Here is an 18,667-nt window from a genome sequence, read left to right on the forward strand (position 1 = left end):
TGTGGAAGGGGCTGGTGAATAGATGCGGGGAATGGTGTGGGGAGATGGAAGAGAAAGTGAGAAGTCACAAGGAGATGTGGTTAAAAAAGTGGGAGCTCAAGCTGCAGCTAGGGTTCAAGGTGACCACTTCCTGGCAGTGTGACCCTGAGCAAGTTGATTTTCCTCACCTGTAAGATGGGGATGAAAAGAGAATTTACCCCTCAGGTTGTAAGAAGAATTAGATGAGAGGATCTGTGTGAAGAGCCATACCTGAATTTCATCATGGCCACAAAGAGGAAAGGCTCGCCCCACTCACACAAACACACACATACATAGGCAGACACACAACAGAATTTCAGAATACAGTTTTACAGGGTCAGAGATAATAAATCTGGATCATCTCAGTTACCCTGAAGGGGTGGAGGGAACTGTACCTGTGCTAACGAGATCATGAAAAATAATGAAAGAAGTTTGCTACAGTGCAGACGGATAACCCCACATGTAATGTCTCTAAGGGACCAACGGAGGGGCTACCTAGGGCATTCTGAAGAGGTTTAATATGTTCTTTAAAAAACTCATTATTTTCATGACAATTTTTTAATCTCCAGAAAATGCCTAGAGTTTTAACTGAGTCCCAGTTGGAGACTTCCACAGTGCCAAATGACATGCAAGGTCTTACCAAGAACTCTCTCATTGCATAGACTTTGAAAGTGAATGAACCACGCTGGCGAGAAGGGCAAGAATAAATTAGTATCAGGAAGGAAAAAACAATACCACAGAGGTGACACCAGCAAACTACGGGATCAGAAGCAACTGGAGAAAAGGGAAATGAAGCCCAGGGCCACATGGATAGTCTGGGAGCATGTTAAGTGTGAGACACGGTGTAGAACAAGAAGACAAACCTTAAAAATGACTGGACAATGAGCATTATATCTCAATGAAAAAAGAAAGAAAAACAAAAGAATAGTTTTTCTTAAAAATAGCTTCCATAGACCATAGGCCTTGGAGAGAAAAGAATATGAAGAAAATTCAGTCAAGAACGAGGTGGAGTGAGAAGAGGAAGAACTTAGGAAAACGGGTCAACTGCTATAACCCTAAACCACAGCAGAGGAGACATCAGGAGAATGAATGATAACACTGCAGCAGTCATCAGTGGTGGTCAGATTCGGGAGAGATCTGAAAAGCCATCAACACTCTCATCATTTCAGGCAAAGTTGCACAGCCGTCAGTAGGACAGCCCGAGTGAGGTGTGCCTGGAACTTGGAAGAGAGAAAAATGAAGTACACAACTATGAAAAAAAATCCATTCAAAAGGCAGACGGATAGACACAGCAAAGAGAAGAGGGCGCTTAACAGATGGACTCCTTATCCATACAATATGAGAAAGATACATTCCTCGGAGCACGGGTGGAACAAGGCCTGTGGCTTTCGTGGTACAGTCATGTGGGTAATATCATCACTGTCACGCTTTTAGGGGAGGTCAACATGGCAGCCTGTCTTAGCGGGAAGCCTTTTATTTTATTTTTTTTAAAGATTTTTTATTTATTTATTTGACAGAGAGAGATCACAAGCAGGCAGAGAGGCAGGCAGAGAGAGAGGAGGAAGCAGGTTCTCCGCTGAGCAGAGAGCCCGATGCGGGGCTCGATTCCAGGACCCCGAGATCATGACCTGAGCTGAAGGCAGCGGCTTAACCTGCTGAGCCACCCAGGCGCCCCTACGGGAAGCCTTTTAAATATTCAGTCAAGTAACTCGCCAGCAAGTGTCAGACCATAATTGGCCAACCCATGCAGATTGGCACAAAGGGAGAGTGTGCACGGTATAAGTCTGTGTGTACCTTCCAGTCGGACAGAGACTGTATTTATCATTCAAATGACCCAACCGCTATTATGATGCTATACAATGGTCTCATCAGTTTGGATAATGTAAAATCATCCCTGTGCGATGATGGGCTTTCTTTGACGTACTGAACATATATTTCTAAGCCTATTACACTTGAAAATAAGGACCTGGGCCCCAGTAAATTCACCAAAATAATAAAACTACCTGGTTGTAAGGGGATGAAAAGAGTCCTGTGTAGTAGCTGATTCTTTTTCTCTAAGTGATAATCTCTTGCAGCACTGTTGGCTGAGTGCCTGCCTTCTATACACGGGGTCAGAATTAAAGCATGTGCATAGATACACACACACACAGAAGCACTACAGGGTGAAGAGAACTGGGTAGAAAGCCAGGGGTTAAGAAGAATCATTTTCTAATTTGTGAGTTTAAGAAAGTATAGACAAACATTCAGAAGCAATTATTTCCTACTGGAATTACTGTAATGACAGCCTAACACAGAAACTGATGTGCACCTGTGGATAATTCATATTTATCTAAATAAATCAGGCACCCTGAGTTTGAGAACAGATGTCCCAGGAGGATCAATGGGGCACAAATAAATCCTACCCCCACCACACACACGAATAACATAAAACTTGAGAAATATTACATAAAAAGAAAACAACAATTATAATATAAATGTCATACCTAGCTTATGAAAAAGTACTCACGAAAAGCTGTATGTGAAGCTTAGGAAGGTGACAGAGGGATGGCTACATGAAAAACGTGCCAACAGGATTGTGGAAAACACGCAGTGACTAGTATGGCTTACAGGGACAGTGAAATCATGTTCTTTCCAATACCAGTTGTACTTCCTATTCCCTTCTGGTTGCCAATTACATTTTGATTCTTTTCCTTTTGGAAAATACTTTGGTGTTTCCTTTCTTCCTGGGTTTAGTTGTTCCTTTTTGTTAAAATGAAGGTTTTTCCTGCTTCCTTTCACAAATGACTCTTAGACCTTCTCAGTATCCCTTCAGATGGCCTCTTGACTCAAGAAGTCATGTTATGCCTGGGATTAAGGGGGCAGGTAGAGAATGTGGATGACACAAATCTGGCCAGAGTTGGTCCCTGTGGAGCTGGGAAATGGGCACTCAGGAGTTGATGGTAGTATGTTTGAAATATTCCATCATGAAAAAAATTTTTTTAAGATTTTATTTATTTATTTGACAGACAGAGATCACAAATAGGCAGAGAAGCAGGCAGAAAGAGAGAGGGGAAGCAGGCTCCCTGCTGAGCAGAGAGCCCAATTCTGGGCTCGATCCCAGGACCCAGGGATCATGACCTGAGCTGAAGGCAGAGGCTTTAACCCACTGAGCCACCCAGGCGCCCCAAAAACATTTTTTTAATAAAACTTCCATTGTTGGAGTATTATGCCTCCAACTCAAAGGAGGAATACCCAACTTTTGTATCAACATATCAACATGGGCGGAACTGGAGGAGATTATGCTGAGTGAAATAAATCAAGCAGAGAGAGTCAATTATCATATGGTTTCACTTACTTGTGGAGCATAAGGAATAACACAGAGGACATTGGGAGATGGAGAGGAGAAGTGAGTTGGGGGAAACTGGAGGGGGAGATGAACCATGAGAGTTTGTGGACTCTGAGAAACAAACTGAGGGTTTTGGAGGGGAGGAGGGTGGGGAGTTGGGTGAGCCTGGTGGTGCGTATTATGGAGGGCACGTATTGCATGGATCACGGCGTGTGGTGCATAAACAATGAATTTTGGAACACTGAAAAGAAATAAAATAAAGTAAAATGGAAAAATAAAAAAATTAACAGTAAAACCTCCATTGTTGTTATGCCATGTACTTTCTGACAATTATTTTCTGCTGATGGGCACAAAAATTAGGCTGAAGTCAGAAGACACCTCAGCTAAAGACAGGTATAATGAGACCAGGCCCCTCTCTTTTTTTGAGGGGTGAGGAGAGAGAGAATGCGCACGTGCACTGGGCAGGGGCAGAGAGAAAGGATCTTTCAGCAGGGCGCACGCCCAGCATGGAGCACTATGTGGGGCTTGATCTCATGACCTCAAGATTAAGACCTGAGCCAAAATAAAGAGTCTGACAGTTAACCAACTGAGCTACTCAGGCAAGGCCAGGCCCCTTTCTAAATACTCTACCTTATATTATCATGACAACAAGCAGCAACCATGTAGGTGACTATAGTTATTCTTATTTAAAGGTGAGCTATAAGCTCCTTGGCGATCAAAGTAAAAAGAGAACTCATCTAGTAAGCAATACAATTCACATTCTAACAAAAGAAGCACCAAATAGATTTTTTTTCCTGAAATTAAATTCTAATATCTAAATGAATTTTTAAATTACAGTGCAAAGAACACTAAACAGCATAACGGACAATGTCTTTAACACGGCAGTGTTAAATAGTAAGAGGCAGGGTTCCTCACATGGCCAGTCCTGGAGTCAGTTCTTCCTACATATCAAAGGCTTTCTTTCACACCTGTATCAATAAGGCAAAGCAAGTCTGCTGGGATCTATAGGATAGTCAGATACAAAGGCCTTTGATAGTGACTACCAAAGTTAGAATCAGGGATACATAATTTAGGGGGAATAAACAGAAATACATCTATATTTCTTGAATAGATTTCTCTAGGGTTTCTGGCAGTGGCCTAATGTAAGTCAGTTGAGAATTACACTCTGATGGGGATCCCTGCTATAAATTACAGGAAGGGTTATATGCTATAGATTTGGGCATATAGATTTTAGGATGATCTTCAAGTTTTACATATATATTTTATATGTAATATATATGCAGGTATATATTATATATACATAAATTGTATGGATTTGCATACTATTAAAGTTTTCTCACCCTAACAACTCAAATGAAAGGCATCATGATTAGCTGTCGGAATGTATAAGTCCCAGGGCCATTTTCACTAGTTTCTATAGCCTTTGATATGTAACTAACTTTTCTGAGTCTTGTTTCTTCACCTAAAAACTAGATTATTCAATTAAATGTTTCATTACTTTGAGGTACTAATATGACATGCTTCTTGAATTCCTCTAATTTTCATGAATGCGAATCAATCTCAAGGTGTCATTTAGCCTATGAAATTTATCTCACCAGGATTATATCTGGATAATCGCCATTGCTGGTTTCAACTTCAATCAAAGCCTTAGATTCCCGCACAAGGTTTTGACTCTCCTTCCTATTAATTTCCCAGGAAGAGGCCTGTGGCAAGATATTAACAGGAAATATACAAGAGTTAGCAGCAATCACTGGTACATACTAAACCACATGCATTCAGCCTCTCTTCACTTCTGTAGAGAAGCAAACTTCTGGGGGCGCCTGGGTGGCTCAGTCATTTAAGCCTCTGCCTTCCGCTCAGGTCGTGATCTCAAGGTCCCGGAATCGAGCCCCGCATCGGGCTCTCTTGAATAGAAAGCCTGCTTCCCCCTCTCTCTCTGCCTGCCTCTCTGCATTCTTGTGATTTCTCTCTCTGTCAAATAAATAAATAAAATCTTTAAAAAAATAAAATCTTTTAAAAAAGGAAGCAAATTTCTGTGGGAAATATGGAAAATTCAATTTCTGATCTTTGCCCTCAAGAAATATATGATTTAGGTAAGCACTTGTAAAAGTTAAAAAACAATACACAACAATAAAATAAGAGTATCATAAGGCAAATTAAGTATGAAATGAGTGCTGCAGACTACAAGCCTCAATAGTGAATCAAACGATATTCACGAATTATGCCCATACACTGAATAAATACGTCTCATGTGGATATACACGTTGTTCTTAAAATTTAGGTAGATGTTGCTGTGGGGACATAAGATATACCTTCATTTCAAAATATCTGTAATGGCTTTCTGTTATGTAGTTCTTAATCAGTGGATGGACAATGCCTATATTGTCTCTATGTGAGATCTCTGTGTCATTTTTTTAAAAAGATGTCTTCATACTTGAAGAGATGGGAAACAGCTGGTATGAAAAATATATGATGCAGGGAAAGGTCTCCTTTGACTGGAATGGCTACTAGTAGATGCTCAGCTTCTCGAGAGCAAGCACTGTGTCAACCTCTGCACCCTCAGCACCTGGCCCCACAGAAATGCTTAGCATATGTTTGTTCGCTGGAATGAATTAACGAAGGACAGTGAGAGAACATTAAAGGGAATTAAAAGCTGCAGATGTAGGAAACAACAAGATTATTATTTTTACTGGGAGCCCTGCTTTCAGGAAAAGCTGTGGAGGATAAGGAAAGTGGAACCTTCTGAGAAACACAAGGAGGTGATAAAAACAATTCTCTAGGAAGAGCAATTAACTAACAATTAACAATTAATCACCTGTGTTAATAAAATTGAACCGTGGTACATTTAAGTTAAAACATTAGCTAATTCCAGAGCTACTCTTATCAAGGTTTTGGAGCACATTATAAGATTGATTTGGGCATATCTGTCTTCCTAATCCCATCTACTTAGGCTAATGTTAAAATTAATGATACTTCCTGTGCCTCCTCTGGTAGTGGTAATGCCCAGTGTGCTTACTGGACAGAATATTAGAAATTTATGGCAAATACTCCTCAAGTAATTGAAAGTTGTTTCAGTTGAGGTTTAAATTTTGGTTAAATTCATTTTTCAAATGTTACAGAATTCCAGTCTCCTGATCTGCCCCAATTCTAGATTTTTGTATAGAGTATCTTCTGAAGTGAAATTTTCTTGCATTTCCAAGAGTTGACATCCCCCTATTTTCACGTCTTCACATTCCACTTGCTAATCAGTCTATTCTGATCTGATTTCTACCCCCTTCATTCCAACAAGTGAAGATCACCCCTATTATCTCTAAGTCATTAAATAAATGGACTTTTTTAGGCCTTTCAACAGAAGCTAGCCTCTCTGACTAACTCTCCTTGAATTGACATTTTCTACCTTTTGGTTTTAATGAGGAAACAAGCACCTGGCTTGTCCTCTTCCTGCCCAATCATTTCTTCACCATCACCTGGACACACTTACTCCCTACAGCTAGCCATTAGATGGTAAAATCCCTCAGGCTCTGTCCAGTCTTTCTTCTCTTCTTACCCTTACTCCTCACTCAGCATGTCCTCTTTGAGGTCTCAAACTGATTTACCACCAACAGAACCAGGCACCTTCTAGAATTTTTTTTTTTTTTAAAGATTTTATTCATTTATTTGACAGAGAGATCACAAGCAGGCAGAGAGGCAGACAGAGAGAGAGGAGGAAGCAGGCTCCCTGCTGAGCAGAGAGCCCGATGTGGGGCTCGATCCCAGGACTCCGGGATCATGACCTGAGCCGAAGGCAGCGGCTTAACCCACTGAGCCACCCAGGCGCCCCTAGAATTTTCTATTTCAAAGAACAGAGCCACCATCAAACCAGGTGCAGGGCCCAAAAATACTGTAGTCCTTGACATTCCCCTCTGTTTCACCTTCTGTACCTAAAACATTGCCAGCACGGGTCAGCGTCTCCTCCTCAAGACAAACACACAAGGAAAAAATGCACCCCTCCTCTGATTGGCCGCCATCACCTCAGCCCAAGCTGCCAGTGTTTTCCCCTAGGAGACCACTGTTAATAGCCCCTGACTGCTCTGCCCATATTCACCAGAGGCTTCCATACTCAGCTAATAATCTTCTCTAAAGGAAGATCTGATCATACCACCTCCTTTCAGTGGTGTCCCACTGCTTTTAGGATAAATGCAAAACCCCTTGTCAAAGCCTGTAGGACCTGCATGGTTCTGGTCACTCCCTAAGCTTCTCACCCCACAGTCCCTTTCCATCTCTCCGCCCCGCCAGAGCGTTCTTGTCTTCTTAAGGTACTCTGTATTCACCGGCATCCTTCTTTAGCGTATTTCCTTTGGAAATGCTCTTCCTCTCTTTTTGCCAATTTAATTGGGATTCAATCCTAAAAATTCAGCCATTGCTTTCACAGGATTTTTTCATCACTTTGTCTCATTCAGTCCCTCCAGGCAGGATCAAATCCCTTATTATAAGTACTCATGCTACTAAGTCCTTAAAAACTGCCACAGTAGCAGTTTACATTTGTCTAATTATTGGATTGTCTGTCTCCATGTAAGTTTAATGCAACCAGGGACTGTATGTGGGTTTGCTCACAGTTAAATCCCCTGTAGTTGGCTAGCATACTGAGTGGCACTTGACAGATGATTTTATACACACACACCACACTAAGTGAATCTCTATAGTCTAAAATGTGTTATCTTAACACCAAGGTACTCTTCAACTTCTTAATCACTTATGTTTTTACAGCATAAAACCTACTCATAAAATATATCAACAAATCCCAAATCTTGAAATTGCCCAGTTAACGAGTGGAAATCAGGCTTAAAGGAGATAGGGCTATAAAATGACATAACTACTTTTTATATTACATACATGCAGCATTTTTGACATAGCAAAGGTTAAATAAATATCTTCTGAATATTTGAGCTTGTATGTATATAATTCAAAGTAATTATGACCAATAATTCTGTTGATTGTAGACAGTTCTTTTCCCTACAGTCTTGAAGAAAGATTTAGGGCCCAAACTTCAAAATTAGAGGGAACTGGTCCTCAGATATATTAAGAGAATGAGCTACCAAAAAAAGGAATGAGAAATGCTACCTCCAGAAGTAATACGTTTCTGTCACTAAAGATTTTCTAGAGGAACCTATACACCATTTGCCAAAGACTTTACAAAAGAACGTGTGAGATATTTCTGCAGTGTAACAATTGTGCAGAATAATTCCTTTAGAAAGAACCATGCCTAAAATATCTTGTCTCCCACAATGCTTAACACAGTATCTTTACACAGAGCAAAGTTCAGTAGATATTTGCTGATCAAATTAGTTTACGGCTTTCAGAGCCTATGGCAATTTATTTGAATATTTTCTCTGGCGGCCCATCTCTACCCTTTAAGAGTAAATTTAATTTGAGGAAATAGTAAAAAGGCATTAGAAATCAAACTTGATGAACAAGGCAGATGAGGTAGGCAATGAACTTTGGCTTATAAAAGATTTTAAATGGTGGTGAGATATTGTCTGTTATCATCCACCACTGAATCTGGCATAGGTTAAATGACCACTGAATTGTAGGTATTCTTATTAACATATGCTAAATCTGAGAGCAAGTTCTCAAAAAGGGATTAAATAAGAATAATACTGTAAGAATGAAAGTGCAGCGATTCTTTTGAAAAAAAAAAAAAACTCATTTGGAAATTGTGGGGTGGTGTATTTGTTAAAATCAGTCCCACCACTTAAGTATATTATCAAGATTATATCCCATTTTTCCAGAACCTCAACCACTGGGGTAAATACCTATTATAAAATCTGGCTAAGAATTTTTGCTATAAAGCATTGAATGCAGAATCCTCCAGATTATAGGTTCATCCTATATGAATATGTTTCTCTCAAAACAGATCTTAAATCCTTTTCCCATGCAGGCATTCTTAGGGCCCTGTTAGTTGATTGAGCATCACACAGTGCACTGATGTGCTGGTATTAGCCTTCCGACGTTTCTTCCAAAAGAGAATGGGGAGGAAAAAAATAGAAATTGGGACCTTGTCCTGGAAACTCCACTGACAATACGCATGCTATAATTAGAGAGCTTTAAAAACGTGAAAATGAAATAGAACCTTTGCCCAGTGCTATTTCTGGAATAAGTGAATGACTATACATTTTGTGGATAAGAAAAGAAAAACACCTGGGACATCTGGGCTGGGCTGACGTTTTCTGGCAGGGTGGCTGGACGTCTGGGCTGCTGAGGCTTTGCTTTCTTCTGTGGAGACTTCTTCATAATTTTAGTGTCTGTAATACATTCCACATCAGAGTCTGTCCCTTCTGTGTTTCTCTTCCAGCCTCTGTGGCTGACATGAAGCTCGAAGGAGGCAAGGGACCCCTGCTTCAAGTCATCGCCCCTAGGCCTGACTTTCTGAGTTATTGTATTATCCTGGAGTAACAAAGAACATGTTTTCATTTTTGGGGAGCCAGCTTATTTATAATTATCATTTCCCTCAAAACCTTATCCATTAGGCGATACTTATAATAAACACTTCAAAAACTTTAAAAAGCAGAAGTGTAGAAAATAGGCTTTAGCAAATATATACCACCGTGAGGTCTCACTCAGAATTTGATTCAGCAAAGGAGGCCTGAGCCAAGAAATATTCTAATTCTGGGATGCCTGGGTGGCTCAGTCATCAAGCATCTGCCTTCAGCTCAGGTCATGATCCCAGGGTCCTGGGATTGAGCCCTGCATCAGGCTCCTTGCTCCGTGGGAAGCCTGTTCTCACTGTCCCACTCCCCCTGCATATGTTCCCTCTCTCGCTGTCTCTCTCTCTGCCACATAAATAAATCTTAAAAACAAAACAAAACAAAACAGAAAAAAAAAAAACAACCTTCTGATTCTGAGGATGCAGAAGACTACAGACTGAGAACACAGTATGCTTCCTGACTTTCTACCAACAGAAGTTTACTTGCCTTTGGTTCTCTGGAGCAAAAAGTAATCTAGCTATCAATCCTATGATCTGCATGTTAAGAAATAACTAAAATTGTAGTTTTCGGTATGTGTGTGCACATGTTTGTGTGTGATTGGTATAACTGAAAACCCCAAAAGTAAAAAAAAATATTCTAAAACTTTCATTTTAGATTGTAACAGACATTTGAGGAATATAATAGAACACAAAGGAACCACAAGAAACAATGTAGGAATTGCATATACAACATATTTCTAGGCAAATATATATCCACAGACTGAATCAATGTATCTTTCTATATATATGATTACATACATACATATATGTATATATAGCCATAGAAAATATGGAAAATACATTAAAATATTTAAAACGGTCATCACCTCCAGATAGTAAGACTACGGGTGACTTAAATTTTATTTATCTCTTATTTACTTTATTTTCTAAGTTTTTCCTATCACTCTAATAAGACAAAAAAATAATGGAAGTTAAAAATATGTGTTAGTGTTTCACTCTCTGAGCCTCATTAACCATGGTGACATTTGGCCCTTGATAAAGTCTTACCCTCATATGGGCAATATGACACAAATGGCTGAATCCTACTTTAATTACTCACTTTAGATGTTGAAGTTCGGCAGGTAGTAGTAGACTTGGTGATCCTATTTGGTATAAACTGAGGCTTTTATGGGGGAAAAATGGTTAGAGGAATGTAAGTAAAAGAAACTTTCAATTGGAATATTACAATAATCCAATAGTCTTCATTTCTTAATGGAGTTTCAAGATTGCACACCTTCACTGATAACTGTTTAAAGGGTCCGTGGTAGTTTAGATCTATTGCAATACTGTTGTGATGACTGGTGACCGGGTAAGGTGAGAATGCAATGGTTTGTCAAACATCACAGATCAGATGTCTCCTGAGCAATTTCAGAAACCACTATATCCAACAGGCCTCCACAGCCCCTGTCTGCTTTCTCTGGAGGCCCTCTGTTCCGCATGTGCAGGTCCCAGCATCTGGAATGAATCCTGACCTTCAGCAATAGCTCTAGTTCTAGTTCCAGCTCGGGGCTGGAGCGTCAAGGCACATCTGAGGGCAGACTGGCCTCAACGGTGTCCCTGATACCAGGATGCTGCTTGTGCTCACAGGCGCAGCTGAACAGAGAGAGGAAGCATTTGTTCTGCCTGTAAAAGAAGTGCCTTTTAAGCTAATATTTTGATGTGACGATGGCCACGTTAAATTGAGGAGATGTTCATGAAATACACGGAGAGAAGATAAAGAATAATACAGGTCCTACCCCCAGGCTCAGGTTCATTCCCCCTGGAATGTGAGCCTGGTTCGGGGTCTGCTCGGACCTCCTTTGTGGTAGAACAACCATTCATGTTTACTGGACCACAAACACCCGTGTGGGAAACAGCTCAGTGGCCAGATTCTCTGGGACACAACATTTCCTTTCCTCTTGTAAATACCTGACTCTGAAAATTGGGAGTCCTGACTGATGAAGGGTTGGCTCTGCTATGATGAATATTTTTCTGAGATGGATGGCCTGCACAGATTTTGAAATAGCGCCTTTTCTTCTGAGACCTGAAAGCCTCTTGGAACATCCTATAAACTTCACATATCTTTCAAGACAACCCTTCCAAAACAGAATTATTTTGTTTCTATACCTGCACCTGCCTTCAACCAGTACTTCTAATGCATTCCCCCTCCTGAGTAGTGACATCACCAAACATCCAGACACCAAAGCCAGGTTATCTTTGGTCCGTCATCACCCTCAACCCTCCACCTTATCAGCGACGAAGTCTTATAGATTTCTTCACTTAAATGTCTTTTAAATTCGGAATTTTCTTTAGCCTTAAGTCACCATATTGTTTTAAGGTTTTTACCATCTTTTGATTGAACTATTTTCTATAATCTTGTGTTACTTGCTTCTGCTCCCTTCCCCTTGGTCCCACAGAGAAGAATTAATGCTTTATCTTCTATAGCCCCATAACATTGTTTCTTTTTAGATGTTTATGCAGATAATATACCCACATGAAACAACACACATTTTTTAAAGTATATTTGGAAAACTCTCTGTATTACTCCATTCTTCATTTGACCAGTTCACATTCCACTGCTGTTTTCTGTTTATCTTTCCAGAGTTCTGTTTATACCTCATGCAGAAGCATCTATAAATAAGCTTTCCCTACCTTTTTTGAGTATACTATGAGTATACTATGCACACAGTCTATATCTTGCTTTTGCACAAAGGATACATCCTAGAGATCTTTATTAGTACTTAAAAAACTTCATTTCCTTTTACAGATGCGTCATATTCTAATAATGTACTGTTATATAAAAATTTATTTAACCAGACCTGCTGATAAACATTTAGGTCTTCTCAACATTTCATTCTACACAGTATTTTATAATGACATATAAAATAGGTAATTTTGTAAATAGATAATTTTATATTTATGTATGTATAATCAATTTCTAAAAGTGTAATTTCTGGATCAAAAGGTATATGCATTTGTAATTTTGATAGACACTGTCCACTATCTCCACCAGGCTTTTTGGTGGCTCAGCATAGTCATCCTTGTGACTATTTCAAGAGCAGTGATAAAAAGTACATTCTTTATTTTGAGAGTAGAGAGTATATATCAATTATGTATACATGAGTATTATATATTATTGATTGTTTAGACATTCGTAGGTTGAGGGTCAATTAAAATTTCCTATTATCAACATGATTGACTCTTTTTCCATGTTTCATTTGTAGCTTTTTGCTTTATGGAACTCAACAAGATGTTAGCTGATATGAGAGATTCGTAATGGATACAACTTTATTATAAACTGAAGACTTTAGTCTAATTTAATGCCCTTCCTTGGTCATTTAATGTTTTTTTTTCTCTTGAATTCCAAATTAATATTAGGCTGGACCCCTATTTGATTTTTGTACATCTGTTTGAGATCACATGTTCAATCCTTCTGAATTGCCATTTTATTTTTTTAGATATATTAGAATATAATTTGTAAACATTTGCTTTTATCATGAATAATGAAGTTTTTAAACTATCTAAAGTACAAAAAACAAAACAAAGCAAACAAACAAAAAAAACTAAAGTACAAATGTTGCAAGGAGAAGCTAGACAATAAGCAGTGGATGTTACAGAAATATAATATATAATATAATGCAAGTTTAATGTATAATTAGAATATTAAGTGGTTTCTGAGAATTACATTTTTTCATCTTTGAACCATTTCAAGGCAGTGAATTTCTCTATTCTCTTGGAAAATTTCTTTGGGGATAATCTTACAAGATTATTTTCAAATTTCCTTGAAATTATTTAAATATCACTTAACCTTACTTTTTTTTTTTCTGTTTCCTAAGAGACCTAGGCCTGTCAACTCTCCAATGCTAAATATCACTGATCTTCCTAAAAACCAATATGTTTTTTTTTTAATTTCTTTTCAGCGTAACAGAATTCATTGTTTTTGCACCACACCCAGTGCTCCATGCAATACGTGCCCTCCCCAATACCCACCACCAGGTTCCCCCAACCTCCCACCCCCGCCCCTTCAAATGCCTCAGATTGTTTTTCAGAGTCCATAGTCTCTCATGGTTCACCTCTCCTTCCAATTTCCCTCAACTCCCTTCTCCTCTCTATCTCTCTATGTCCTCCATGTTATTTGTTATACTCCACAAATAAGTGAAACCATACTATACTTGACTCTCTCTGCTTGACTTATTTCACTCAGCATAATCTCTTCCAGATGGGCATCTTCTATACAGCACAGAATCAAGCTTTGCCTTGTGAGGCAACCTCAAATTCCTTGTTATTTATTAAGGTAAAGTTTAGGCCATTTGCATTTATTGATACCATATATGTGGTTGGTATTAGCTGTCATATTATTTGGTTTTTATTAAAAATTTATCTTAAGTTTTTAATGATACATTCCATTTTCTTTTGTTTTGTTTGGATACTTCTTCTGATACTATGGAGGATTTTTCTTTCCCCCCCAAGGAGATACCATTACAATGATAATTTTATAAAACTCTTATTCTTAGTTCTTTCCATCTTTAGACAGTATCTATAAGTTTCCTACCCTGGATGATGATGAAATTTATTTTCTCTACCTTCTTTTCTTCCACTGTTTACTGGTATTCTCTTTCTTCATATTTACATCAGTACCAAAATGTATGCTTAAATTGCTTCAATATCTCTCCATCTTTTTATAGATAAAGCAAACAAATTACCTTTTACCTTCTTCCATCCTTGACTTTTTTTGTTGGTTGAATTATTTCTACGTTGCCAGGGAATTTACATTCAGTTTCCTACCTAATGTTCCATATAGCTTAGCCTATAGTTTAACTATAGTTATAGTCTATAGCCTATAGTTAGATATAGTCAATCACTAATTCCAGTTTTCTTGTTGTAGAATTTTCAAGTATCTCTTGGCTGGCTGAAGTTTGATCTTGTTTTCCTCTAAAAGGGATTCCTGAGTTTGTTTGTTTGTTTTCCTGCTTTCAAAACTATTTGTTTGTAGGCTTTTTATCTGAAGGATGGTATGATGAATATAAAATTCTTGGTTTATACCTCCTTTCCTTGAAGGTCTTATAGTTCTTACTTTACTATCATCCGAGTGAAGTTTTCTGTAGAAAATTTGAAGCCAACCTGGTTTTTTTTGTCTCTGTGATTTGATCTTTATGCCTACTTATCAAAACATTTTATCTTTTTCTGCACAGTTGAGTAACTTTTCTAGTATATGTCTTATGGTTGTCTATTCTTGGGATAGTTTACCCTAACCATGCAGTGTTCTATTTCAAATATGCTTCTTCAAGATTTTTTGTGTTTAATTAAAAGTTTTCCTGATTTATATCTTTAAAAATGTGTTCTTACCTTACTTTTTCTTTACTCCAACTATACAAGTACTGAATCTCCTTTTCCTACTTCCATTATCATTTTCTTTGTAATTATAAAAGGTCCTTCCCAATTTCTATTCATTTTATTTGCTTTTTCACATTTATCTTCTATAGCAGGGGATAGATAGCAAACTTCTTCTGTGAAGGGCTAGACAGGAAATATTTTAAACTCTGTGGACCACATATAGTCTCTGTTGCATACTCTTCTTTTTTCAATCATCCAATAAATAAAAATCATTTTTAGCTTAAGGGCCACACATGAATTGGTAGTGGGCTAGATTTGGTCAATGGGTAATAGTTCACTGACCCCTGCTCTATATCCCCATTGTGTTTATCAGAGTGATAATCTGCCTTTGAATTCTTTCCAGTTGTATGATTTATTTTTTCTATTTCTCCCTTGAGTTCTACCAAATCATGCTTCATTTTCATTGTCTCTTGCTGTTTCAACATCTCTTCCCAAGTTCTTATATTTCTTCTTTGAGGTCTTCCTTCATAAAAAAAAAAAAACAACTTTTTTTTTTACTAAGTAAAAACTTGTTTCTAAATATGTATGTAAAATTTCCTTCTGATCTATGTCAACACTTTCTATTTTTACGTTTCCAGCTGTACTGAGAAATAATTGACATACAGTTCATTGCATATAACTCAAGTGTATATTTTGATAAGATTTGACATATGTATAAAGTCATTATAAAAATCAAGATAATGAACATATTCTTCATCCCAAAAAGTTTCCTTGTGCTCCTTTGCAATCCCTCTCTACACCCCTTCCTACCTTCTCTGATCTTTCTCTCAATATAGGTTGTCTTCATTTTCTAGAATTTTTATTAAGTGGAATCATATAGTATGAAAGTTTTTTCTGGTTTCTTTCACTGGAAGAATTATTCTGAAATTAAACCATGTTGCTATGTCAATCAACAGTTCATTCCTTTCTCTTAATGAGTACTACTCCACTGATTGGACCATAACTTGTCCTTTCACTTATTAATCATAATTTAGGTGGTTTTCAGTTTTTGACTATTATAAGCAAAACTAATGCGAGCATACAAGTTTTTGTGTAGACATAAGCTTATGTTCATAATGTATATTTGCTTGGTGAAGTGTCTGTTCAAATAATTGCCTATTGTAATTATGTTGTTTGACTTCTTACTGAGTTTTAAAAGTTCTTTACATATTCTAGATACAAGTCTAGTGTCAGATATTGTTTCATAAATATTTTCTCTCAGTCAGTGGCTTGCCTTCTCAATTTCTTAACTGTGTACTTTGAAAAGCAAAAGTTTTTTTTTAATTTTAAAGAAATCCAATTTGTCAAAACTTCTTTTAGAGCTGGTGCTTTTTGATCATACTTACAAAATCTTTGCCAAACCCTAGGTCACTAAAATGTCTTCCTATATTTTATTCCAGACGGTTTTTGGTTTTGACTTTTACATTTAAGCTTATAGTCCACTTCAAGATAATTTTGGTACTGAAGTAAGAGTCAAGGTTCATTATTTTGGGGGACATATGGCTATCCAAGTGTTTTGGTAACATTTGTTGAAAGGTTATTCTTCCTCCCATTGAAATGTATTGGTCCCTTTACTGAAAAACAACAGAATATACATACATGTGTGAGTCTATTTCTGGACTCTCTATTCCACTGCTCTCTATGTCTCTTTTTATACCAATATCACACTATCTTGATTACTGTAGGTTTATAATAAGTCTTGACATTAGGTAGTGTCGGTCCACCAACTGTTCTATTTCAATGTTATTTTGACTACTGTTGGAACGCTACATGAATTTTAGAAATGTTGGCAATTTCTACCAAAAAAATCTTTCTTGAATTTTGATTGAGGTTGCATGAAGTGTATAGACCAGTTTCGGAGAAGACACTTTAATAATATTGAATCTTCAAGCTCATGAACATAGGTTCTCTCTCCATTTATTTGTTTCATATAATTTTTTCAGCAATGTTTTATAATTTCCAGTTTACAGGTCCTGCATATTTTTGTTAAATTTGTCCCTAAGTATTTTACATGTTTATTTTATTTCCTATGGTATTTCACAAATTTTAATGCCTTCTGTATATAGTATTTTTTTAAATTTTAGTTTTTAATTGTTTGGTGCAAATATGTAGAAACCGTTGATTCTTACATCCAACCTTTTATCCATCAACTTTGCTAAGATCATTTCCCAAGTTTTAGTCACTTTTTTTTTTACAGATTCCATCTGATTTCCTACATGAACTGTTACAACTAAAAAGTTTACCTCTTCATTTGCAATCTGAATGTGTTTTATTTTTCCTTCTTTCTTGCACTGCCTAGAACTTCATGTACAATGTGAATTGGAGTGGTGAGAGCAAACCTCCTTGCTTAATTCCTAATCTTCAGAGAAGAGAATTTACTCTCTCACTAGAAGTACAATCCAAGTTGTAAGTTTTTTTGCAGATCGCCCTTTATTATACTGAGACAGTGTTCTTCTGCTCCTGATTTGATGTGACTTTTCATCAGGTATGGATTTGATTGCTTCTTGTCATGTCATTTACATTTTACTGGATTTTTTCTCTCTTTTATTATGGAATCTTGGGTTCCTGGGTGGCTCAGTGAGTTAAGCCACTGCCCTTGGCTCAGGTCATGATCTCAGGGCCCTGGGATCAAGGCCCGCATCAGGCTTTCTGCTCAGCGGGGAGCCTGCTTCCCCCTCTCTGCCTGCCTCTCAGCCTACTTGTGACCTCTCTTTCTGTCAAATAAATAAATAAAATCTTTAAAAAAATTTTTATTATGGAATCTTATTTTTATGTTATGTATTTATATGATGCCTTGTTCATATTTTACTGGAATTTTTTTTTCTTTTTGTAGGATATCTTTTCTAGCTGTTACACTAGTTCATTTCTTAAACATGTAACAGTCAGGTTTTCCAGGACTAGCTCTTTGTCAGAGTTTTCTATCAGAAGGGAGGATTCTGGGCAAGTTTTCTTTTGTTCACTCCACAAGCCAAACTTTTCTTCTCATCTCTCTTTAAACACACACACACACACACAGCCCTGCAACTATGACTTTTTGAGTACTTTCATGTGCATTCCACAACCACTTCTGTGAACCAAAGTAGGTCTAGTAGGGCTCCTGTTCCCTCCTGGCTAGAGCAGACAGTGGCTATCACTTTTCCTCTCCAGATACACTTCTTCACTAAGTTTATTTATATTAATCCTTTAGATGTGCTACTGCTGGGCTTTCTTCCATTTCTCTCCCCTGCCTCCTGTGGAGTTTCTGCATTATCTTGACAGCTTCGAGCAATCTTGAACAATATTTTAGTATATGTCTTCTAGTATGACTGAAATTTAAGTTTACATTTTTGTTGTCTGTTTTCCTTGTTGCCCTTAGAAGTCCTCCAGAAAAAAGAACAGGAAAACGCTAAGTCTGCATAGCCACATTTATACCAGAAGGATCCTATTAAAACACTTTACCTCTCTTTATCATAGTATGGATCACAATGAGA

General features: G+C 37.7%; 1 protein-coding gene across 1 annotated transcript in view; it reads right to left on the reverse strand.

The window, feature by feature from the left end:
* MORC1 (MORC family CW-type zinc finger 1) overlaps positions 1–18,667 on the reverse strand; it is a 177,694-nt gene that overhangs the window by 32,820 nt on the left and 126,207 nt on the right. The window contains exons 18-19 of the mRNA XM_047690254.1: positions 10,906–10,968; positions 9,521–9,766 (exon numbers count right to left, since the gene is read on the reverse strand). Of these exons, the coding sequence (XP_047546210.1) occupies positions 9,521–9,766; positions 10,906–10,968 (309 nt within the window). The remainder of the gene's footprint in view (positions 1–9,520; positions 9,767–10,905; positions 10,969–18,667) is intronic.

Source organism: Lutra lutra, chromosome 1 (assembly GCF_902655055.1).
Source record: "Lutra lutra chromosome 1, mLutLut1.2, whole genome shotgun sequence".
In the NCBI taxonomy this organism is placed as follows: Eukaryota; Metazoa; Chordata; class Mammalia; order Carnivora; family Mustelidae; genus Lutra; species Lutra lutra.